Source organism: Ammospiza nelsoni, chromosome 5, assembly GCF_027579445.1.
Source record: "Ammospiza nelsoni isolate bAmmNel1 chromosome 5, bAmmNel1.pri, whole genome shotgun sequence".
In the NCBI taxonomy this organism is placed as follows: Eukaryota; Metazoa; Chordata; class Aves; order Passeriformes; family Passerellidae; genus Ammospiza; species Ammospiza nelsoni.
Window position 1 is genome coordinate 33,203,563 of NC_080637.1, and position 10,064 is coordinate 33,213,626.

Here is a 10,064-nt window from a genome sequence, read left to right on the forward strand (position 1 = left end):
TGTTTGATTTGCTTCATGTGTTAATCCTTGCTGTTGCTGCACAGCTATTACTGTTATGTTGAGCCTCTGTGGAATAATTACCATTTGGACTAACAATGTTTGTATCCAGAATCATAAAATAATTTATTTTATACTGTGTTTTAAAACTACTGTCTTGTTTTTGAAGGATGTTCAGAAGGAGAGAGAACCTCATGTTTATCTCAGCAAAGAAGAAGTTAAAGAGAAGATACAAAGCTATAATTCATCTGTCACTGATAAATTAAAGATGACCTTGGTAAGTTTTGCATACAATTCCTGTAATTTTTAATGTTGAGTTGTAGCTTTGTAGTGCATTGTGAATTGTTTTATTCTCAGCGTCTTACATATGAAACTCTCTCTGTTTAGATGGTTTTCTAAGAGACTTTTCCTTAGACTGACGAATTAAAATCTCATGTCTGAAATGCTTTTTATCCCTGTAGCTCTTTTACATGGATCAAAACAAAGTGTTGTAAAAACAAACTGATGTACCTGTGTTTAAGGTAAACTGTCAGCTGACACTAAGCTGTACATTTGTCAAAATTTTCTTACCAATTCTGAAAATGCTCAGATGGTAAAAATGAAGGTATATTTTTCTTGTTTTTGCAGATAAATTTTTGTCAGATTTCTTTGATAAGGATGCTCAAGCAGTGGTAGAAGTTAAAACATGCAATATTTATTATAGGATGCTTACCTTTCAGAGTAGTCATACAAGTTTTCAGCATGAAGAGACTTTCTTCCCCCAAAAACATAGAAATTACAGACTGGAATACATAAGACTTCTCATTTCAAAGGATTGTGAACCAGGTTTAATATTCAGTTGGGTCTACTCAAGTCCATACTAACAAAATTCACATCTATCTGCTTAGCAATCTGTTTTAAAGTTGTTAGGCTGTCCAGATTTTCTAATACATGACATATTCCTGTGGGTGTATATGGAAATTGAAAATTCCATTATATCCTAAACCATATAAGTATGACTATGTACTAAAAAGATCTTTGTTATGTGTTTGTATGTGGATCGGGACTTATTATGCCCAAAACTAGATTGTCAAAATTTTTCTAGCTCAGTAAGGTTTGATTGGCTTTGCTGTTTTGTCTTTCAAGAGCAACTGAAATAAACATTTTCAGATGTTACTTGGATTGGCATTTATTCCAGGGTTTTGCCTGGGTTTTTGTTGTTTATTGGGGGTTTTTTGTTTTTGTTTGTTTGAGTTTTTGGGATTTTTGTTTGATTGTTTGAGTTTTGGGGGTTTTGTTTGGTTTTTTGTTTATTTTCTTGTGAGTTTTTTGGGGTTTGTTTTTTTTTTCTGTTGGTTAGGGCTTTTTTCAACATGATTTGACCATTTAAATGCCTCAGACTAAGTTGACAAAGACACCTAAAATGTGGGAGGTAATTTCTGTATTTCTGCACAAAATCTGTTGCTAAAGATGGTATTAGTGATCTTTTTCACTTCATAGTCCTCTCCTGAAGTGAAAACTTATCTCTGGTACGTTGTACCTTTTGCTTGATGAATCCTAATATACTTAGAACTCAACAGTTATTATTAAGAAAAAATTAATACTCAGTAGTTATTAATAAGAAAAATTTCTATTCAGAAAGAATTAACTGTGTGAATTATGAAAGCAATGCCTTTCCTGTGAGATGTCGTGTGTTGCAGTGGTATTTAAACAGTGCTCACTGTGAGCATGTTCATGTGCCTGCTGCACTGCTGTGTCCCAGGGGTCACTGCTGATGATTTTAACAGTCCAGGCCTTTCCTTGGTTGCAGAACGCCAATGGGATCTACACTGGCTTCATCAAGGTGCAGATGGAGCTGTGCAGACCCATCACTGTGCAGTCCTCCCAGAGCCAGGGCAGGTGTGCTCCCAGCAGCCAGGAAACTGCATTCTACCTGCCAGAGGGCTGTGTGAACACCCTCCACATCAGCAGCACCAACACTGTGCGGGAAGTGATCGAGGCCTTGCTCAAGAAGTTCTTTGTGGCTGACAACCCTGCCAAGTTTGCACTTTATAAACGCTGTCACAAGGAAGATCAAGGTATAAACTGAGCCTGAGGCATTTTGGTAATGGAAGGGTTTGGGGAGGGAGTTGTGCTGTAGTAATACTTGAAATTAGCAAGGTGGAAGAAGTCAGATAAATGGGGTAATAGTCTTCCTACCTTGTCTTTTTTTCCATATATAAAGCAGCATGGCAAGATTGTAAAAGACTGGGGGTATTTCAAGATAATTCATCCAAGACAAAGTCACCTGCTAAAACATTACACACATCTCCTGTGCTTTGCAGTCCATTTTATTTTATTTCATGCCCTTGTCAGGTCCTAAATTTCAGCTGGCCTGATACACTGCAGAGCTGTGAGATGAAGTTACAGGCCAGGTTTTCAAACAGATAAGCCATGGTGTCTGTGATGCATGAGGTACTGGCACTGGCAGGCCGCTCTTGAGGTGACAGCCATGGGCACATGTCTTGTGCTCACGTGGCTGGCCCTGGGCACTGGCTGTTGTTAGGAGTTTGTTGGGAATACCAGAAGATGGAAAACGGGTTTTTTAGGGAAAGGTGCATTTTGCCAATGTTGTGTTCTTGCACTTAGAATCTGCCTTCCTTCCATGGACATTGAGAGCAGTTTCAGTAGTTCAGATGTTTCTGACTCTCAGATAAGCAGAGTTGTCTTTTAGACTTTTTGTGTGAAATTTTAAGTGGAAAACTTAAATCAGAGCAGTGATACACAGCTCTGATGTCATAAATGCTTAGAGCAACAGATCTATGTGTTGTGGTTTTTTCTTGTGGGTTATTTTTCCCCCCTGCCTTGCATGTACTGAGTTGACTGGAGGCCATTTCATTCCTGTGCAAATGCAGTGTTGCACTGTCACCATCAGTCACCTGCTCAGCTCCTCCCTAAAACTCACTGCTCAAAACAAGTATGTAGACTGATAGATAAACAGTGTGTAAATTTTAGCTACACATGCATCTTTCTGAAATTTTTGTAGCATTAGCTAGCGTTAGTAATTCCAAGCGTTGGAATCATTGTTGGTAAAGATGCTAATGACTGTGGTTTCCTTCTCCTGCAGTTTATACCTGCAAGCTGTCAGACAGAGAACATCCCCTCTACCTGCGCTTGGTGGCAGGCCCCAAAACAGAAATGCTCAGCTTTGTTCTGCGCGAGCATGAAACTGGAGAAGTCATGGTAGGTCACACGCTGCTGGGCCACTGTTTGTGTAACCTCGTGGGTGAGTGGGCTTCTGTTTGAGCTGTGCTGACCGGGCAGATCATTTTCTGGAAGCAGACTTTTTTCCCCTGTTAATTTCCTTTGTGCCTTTTATAAACATTTAATTTGTGGTTAGATTGACCTGTTGGTACTTGCAGAAGAAAAAAACTAATTGAAAGAGTAAAATATTTTCAGATGCCCTAAGATTTATGAGGAAGGTGCCTGATAGTGTTTCAGTTGGAAATTGTCTACAGTGTCTGAGGTTTTGTTTGGAAATACTGCATATATAAAAGATGTATGAATTTTCTGTTGATCTCATCCATTCTTTGCACTCTCTGTCTTTCCAGTGGGAAGCTTTTAGTATTCCTGAACTGCAGAACTTCTTGCGCATACTGGACAAAGAGGAAAGCGACCAACTGCAGCTCTTGAAGAACCGCTATGCAGCTTACAGGGGCAAGCTTGAAGAAGCCCTTCGGGGGGTGCTGAAGCCTGGCTAAAAGGGGCCAAAGGACACTCAGGAAAAGTGCTACCAAACGTCATAGAGCATGCCAAACCCAAGTACAAAGAGCAGCAGAGAGTCGTTCTCTTTATTCAGAAGACTGTTTTGTGATGCCAGGGTAGACTTAGTTCCATAAGCGAGGTCACTTAGCATCTTGCACCCACAAGTAAGGGATTCTGCATGTTTGTACATCAGTTTGCAACCCTCTGTGTGCCTAGAGAGTTTCCCAAGTTATCTTGGTGCAAGCTGTGAAACTGTAAGCAATTTCCTAGGATGCTATGAAATACCTTTTTTTTTTCTTCTTTGCTTAATGGTATCTTTACAAGTAAGGATGTGCAAATTGATGGGTTAAAAAAATATTATAAAGCCATTTGGATGAGAATTAGAGCACTATGTCAGAGATGAAATTGATTTGCACTACCTTTTTGTTTTTGAATAGTTACTGTAAAATTTGTGAGAGAACTGTTATAGGTGGAGAGCTTATGAGATCCTGTGGTTTGTACTGTGAAATTGTGGAAAGCTTTTAAGTGGTCTTTGGGAAGAAAGTAAAGAGAAGGTTGAAAAGAAGGTGAGAGTTGGGGGAGAAGAACTCTAATAGCTGACAGGAGGTTTTAAATGAAAATAGTATTTACACAGAGGAAAGTTGAAATACTAATTCTACAAGATTAAAGTTTCAGTATGTTTTAATATTGTGAATAAGTTTTATGGTTTTAACTGTGTAAATCCACACTGGAAAAGAAATAAAGAAATAGAAATAGTGGGAAGGAACGAGAAGCAAAAGCTAAGTAAGAATGGAAATGGAGCTGCACATACAGGTCCCTTTTGGAGAAGCTGATTCCATAAAGGCATAGTCAGGGTTTGAAAAGTGTGGCAAACCTGAAAAGCTGCTTACTTGAATTCTGAAAAGTGGTCCATGTCTCAGATAACTCTGTGAGAAATACCTGTCTAGCGAGGGTGCTGACATAAGCTACAACTACAGATGCATTTGATTTTTATTGTAAGTCAGGTCTTTCCTCTGGCCCAGTGATCCATTTTTAGGCTGGATAATCTTGAATTACCATATCTGAAAGACAGAAAGAGCTTCCTCTGCTTCTTTCTTTGTTAAAAGCTCAGTCAGGCAAAAAAGTAGAATTTCTTATTCACATTTCCAGCCCAGCAGAACGTTAACATTTGTTGTCTGTTTTGGTGACTGAGCTTAGTAACTCTTGCTTTTAATAAATCAAAACTTTTTTTCTCTTATGGTTTTTAAACTCTTAATTGAAAAACTGATTACCAAATTCTGCGGACTGCTGATTTACTTGATTTAAAAGTAGGAAAAATGTAGCAAGAAAACTTTCTACTTTAGTGTAAATATAGTTGTTGTTCTTTCAGAGTTATTTATCTAAAAAAAAGCAAGTTCAAAAGAAACCAAAGAAGTGGGTGTGCAATAGAAGCATGGAAGCATGAGGCAGATTTGAGTGACTGATACTGTAGTCATTATCATGCCAGAGAGGAAATGAGTTATGTACTGGGGGGTGGGGGAGTGGAGGAGTGCTAAGGATTGAAGAGCAGCAGAAGTTGTGGTGGGGTTTTTTTCCCCTCTGTTCTTAATGTGTTCATTTTAAATTCCCAAGGAATTGTTAAAACTTTGGTGACATCTAATGGATACTGTGTGAAACTCCAAGATGCTTCTCTTCTTCCCCTTAATTTTATGTAATTGTGCCTTTGTTTCCTTTACTTAGTAAGATTCTTTTTAAAACTCTTCACAAGGTTTTTAGGTAAAAAGAATTTGCAAGCTTATGAGACAATCATAATGTTTTAAAGAGTTAAGAGAAATTAAGAGTAGGACTAACTATAAAATATATCTAAGGCATATCTTGTTTGTTTTTTAATTTCACATGTAACATTGTAGTGCATGTGTGAGTTAGTAACATTATCCTCAAGTGAGACACTTTATAATGGTTCAGGGAATGCTTTTGTGTTTTGTTACAATTTGTTTTTCTAGGAATGCAGCAGTATGTTGGTGGGTATTCTGTTAACATCTTAATTTATGTTTCTGCCCATAGCTATGTAATCATTGCATAACCGCTGTCAATATTGAACCATTTGTTGCTCAGATTTAAACACTGTTTGAGTTTTAAAGTTGAGTATAGAAATATGTGAATTTTGATTTTACTTGAACTAAACTATCAGTCTTTTTAAGTAGGCACATCTTCATTTACTTTAGCCAAAAACCTCAATCAGTGTTGTATGCACTACGAGTCTTGATTTGGGGTGAAGGGGAAGGGGGTGGGGGACCAAAATAAACTTTTATTTTAATTTTGTCTTAGTCCACAGTTAATTATTGTAAGATGTCATGTGTGGAGTTAATTTTCTTCTTTTTTGTTCTACACACTGACAGTTACAGCAGCTTTAATTTAAAAGAAATGGTCATGCCTGGTCAGTTTTATCTTTTTTTAATTTTAGCATCAAATTGAACTGTCAGAGCTTTTGTTGCAAAACTGTTTTCTTGTCATTATATGATGGTACCAGAATGACTAAATTATGAGGGAGGGGGAATGCAGAGAAACATTAAAATATATGTCTTTAAATACAAACATTTAAACTATTTATAATTTTAACAAGCTTAGTTTTATTTTTGTAGGGAAGTTTTTATTCCCCTTAAAGTTATTACTGAAATGGCAAAAAAGTGATGGTTCCATTATTAAAGGTGAAGTTGGCAATACTTGGTTACGTGACATGCGTTTGGTTTTTCCTTTCCCTGGTGATGTGTTGTGATCCTTTTGAGGCCAAGTGGATTTCTGTGAGTCCTGTGGGCAGACACAGCTGGCCTTTAGCCTGAAGTAAGGTTTGCCTGGGACAGAGGGAGGGAGCAGAGCTGGGGGCTGTGGGGCTCAGGGAGCTGACCCCTCCCTAGGGGGAGTGCAGTGGTGCTGGGTGGGACAGCCCACGGGCGAGTTGTTTCCTTTCTGTTGATAAACACCTTGCAGAAACGGGGCCAATACACCAAAACTGGAGGTGATACCCCAGCCCTCTCCCCAGGAACTGCTTTTTACTCCTTTCTATCTTTAATGGCTTTTTAGTGGTTTTCTTCAGTAACATCCATGTTTAGTTTTCCAGTTACTTACTCTGTGTTTCATAGAAGTGGTTTATTCCTCCCTGATTTAATTGGTAGAAGGGAGCTGCTGAGCTGTTTGCTTTGGTCTCTGTGGCACTTCCCTGGGCACCCTGGCCCTGCAGCAGAGATGGCAGTGGCTCAGGCAGGGCCTTCAAGGCTGGTTTATGTGAGACCTCATCACGGTTTGGTGTGTGCAACAACCCCACTGCAATTGTGTGTGCACTTGGCAAGGCCTGCAAATGGCAAGTGCTTCAGCACTCTGCCAGGGTGGGATGGATAAAAGCCCTAAAGATACTGGGGTCAGCAAAGCTGCTGACCACACTGGGCTCTGCCTGTGGCACAGTTAGCTACCACCAGCAATACAACTCAGCAGAAGAAACCTGGTGTGCTTTGGCTGGATCAGGGGCAGAATTATCCATCTGGAGACTGACGAGTTCAGTGTGGGGGCAGAGCAGGAGAGCAGCACCGTCTGTGGGAGCAGTTGGGTCACTCCTCTCCATGGCAGGGATCAGCAGGTTGTCAGTCTGCTCTGGATTCCTGCAGGCTGAAGTTTTAGCGCTGAAATTTTTGAACATTTGCAACAAACGCCACCAGACTCCATTCCCTTCCTCCCCTCTTCCTTTATGTGTGTGAGTATAGAGCAGTTTTCTTTCCTTCTCAGGTTCCCAGCATGGGGATTTCCAGCTGCAGTCCTTGCATATTTTGTCAGCATTCACTTTTTACCATCTCCCATTGATCTGGAACCGTTCGGGTACGTTTTCCTCCTTCATTTTAAGGTTCAATAGCATGCTTGTGTTTGTTGGGAAAAAACTCTGCTTTCAAAACTTTCCCTACACTTTTCATCTTGCAGGAGAGCATATAAATTACACTATTTAAGTTCATGTGCAGAAAAAACAGTTTCTCCTATAAAACTGCAAAATAGAAACACTTTTTTAAATAAATGAGTTTTGAGCAAAGCAATGCTGACTAGTGCGGTATTCATACATTCCCAGATGGAGATTTGTTAGTATACCTCAGACTAATGATAAGGAATAAAACTGTCAAGGATTATGGCAATTTTATGTTTGTATTTGTTTCAGAAAATAAATACTCATAAAATTCTATATACTCTTAGCTTGGACCTGAAAGCTCCACAGAATCCTTAATTTTGTCAGAAGTACCAGTTTTAAATTGTTTTTTAAAAAAAAAGTTAATGCCATGCTACTAGTATCTGGAATAAAGTCCTATTACTTCAACTAACTTTCTAGTCCAATGTTGTCTTGTTTCTTACATGTACTTCATAATTATTTAGTGCCATTTTGAGACTTCACCTCTTGCCTTTGTTGGATCAAGTGAATAAAAAGCTGCAGGTGATCCTTACAGGACAACTGAAATGTTCAGAGTCTCTTACTCCTGATGATGAAGGCAAGTGGATGACTTCCAGATGGGTAAAGTTACGCATCTGCTTGGTCAAGAAGTGAGGACTATGTTGAAAATTCAAGCCAGCTAAGAGGAGACACAGTCTGCTCTCCTGTTTAGAACACAGGTTTAGTGCTGTGACCTGAGGACTTACCTGGTCTGGGGGAATTATTTTCCTCTGGCTGTGTGAGTGGGTAACAGAGATTGCTGCAGTAGCCAGTATGGAGAAGTAGGCAACGCCCGGTTCAGAGCGGTTTGAGCCAAGCACTTCAGACACAGAGCCTGCCTGCTGGCACTCGCTCTGTGGTGTTTTTCAAGGAAATACTGCAAAGGCCAGGACATGTTTGTCTGAAAAGCACCTTCCTGTGCTATGTGCTAGCAAGGTGAGAGGTAATTCCAGAGTGTTCTTGTTTGCCTTTGTGCAAGCCGAAGTTAGAAGTGTTTTCAGTTGCAGCAGCGTAGGCCTGACAGGGACCCAGCCCAACACCCTGCACTGAGGCACCCAGTACTAGCAAATGGCTTCTCAAGCTGTTTCCTTCCTGCTTTCCTCAAAGGTGGTTTTTAAAAATTGTCTTTTGACTGCACTTTCTGTTCTCTACCTCCCTCTACAAGTTTTGGAAAGGGCAGTGTTCACAACTGGAATTCTGAAGGTTTTTTAAAATCCAAGGATTATTCCTGCAATTGCCAAATCAAACATTTTATGATGCTGTGTAAAGCACTAACTTGGTGCTGTCTTTTCTTGTGTGCATTTTCCATATGAATAAGGATATTACAGATAAGGTAGTTCTGTTTTGCCTTCACTTTACCATGAATACCAATGAGAGAAGTAGAGTGAAAAACTCCCTTCACTAACTGTAAACCTAAATATAGCATTGTGGCCTTGCACATAGCATGAGAGAAAATAGCATTACAAGTCTAAGATTCCTCTCTTTAAATACAGAATCTGGAATGTGATCAGAAATTTCAGCTGTTTCCTGCATGTCTCAGGAGGAATTAGAATGGCAGTAGATTTTATGACACCGAAGTTCAGCCTCTTGGTTTTTTTCCCAGGCAAAGCTGTATTAGAACATTGGCTCTGAAGCTCTCCCTTCAGTTAAACAGGTGCTTTCAGTATGCCAGTAATCCTGGACAGTTCTTTTAATCTAGACTTGTCAGATGATACTTCCAGAATCTGCCCTCTTTGCTCCTAACATTTTTCCATAGATGTGAGTGAGCAGATGTTAGACACTTCTGTATTTTTATCTGCTCTGGTTTGTCAAATGAGCACTCACAGTGAGAACTTGTGGGTTTCTAGTAATACTGGTGCAGAAGGGCAGCATAACTTGTACAGAGTATCTTCCAACACCCGTTGCCAAGTGCCAGCACTCATTTTTGAATGTAAACTAGGCTGAGTGAAAATGCAGGTCACATGGAAAGAACACAACATCTACCTTGGTTCAATCTATGTAAATAAACGATATATCAGAGGAACATTTCCAGGAAGTTAACAGACTTAACACTACAAGTGTGTTTTGTTGAACAGTAGGTCTAGGATAGGTCATGTGCATTGTGCTGCTTCAAAGCCTGGAGCAGCCCAAAGGCAGGAAGACACTCTTTTTAAAGGTGGGACCTAATTGCTGCTGGTGTTTTTTCTTTAATACTCTGCAGAGAAGCTTTTGAAGTTACTATACCATTTCAAAAGACCTGAAATACTTTTGTGAGGTTTTTGCCTTGGTAATTTGAACACTTCAAAAGCAGAGGAGAAAAACAACTAAGCAGGTGTCCAGTAAAAAACGTAGCATGCCCTGTAGTGTCAGATTTATATGTTTTTGGTATTATTTTAAAACATCACAGCTAAGCAAAACCACAACA

The 10,064-nt window shown here is 39.6% G+C and overlaps 1 protein-coding gene across 1 annotated transcript in view; it reads left to right on the top strand.

Annotated features, from left to right (window-relative positions):
* RASSF3 (Ras association domain family member 3) overlaps positions 1 to 6,422 on the top strand; it is a 53,524-nt gene extending 47,102 nt beyond the window's left edge. Inside the window, exons 2-5 of the mRNA XM_059471555.1 lie at positions 167 to 274; positions 1,787 to 2,054; positions 3,083 to 3,198; positions 3,567 to 6,422. Coding sequence (XP_059327538.1) covers positions 167 to 274; positions 1,787 to 2,054; positions 3,083 to 3,198; positions 3,567 to 3,716 — 642 coding nt within the window. The 3' untranslated portion in view covers positions 3,717 to 6,422. The remainder of the gene's footprint in view (positions 1 to 166; positions 275 to 1,786; positions 2,055 to 3,082; positions 3,199 to 3,566) is intronic.
* Positions 6,423 to 10,064: the final 3,642 nt, after the last annotated feature.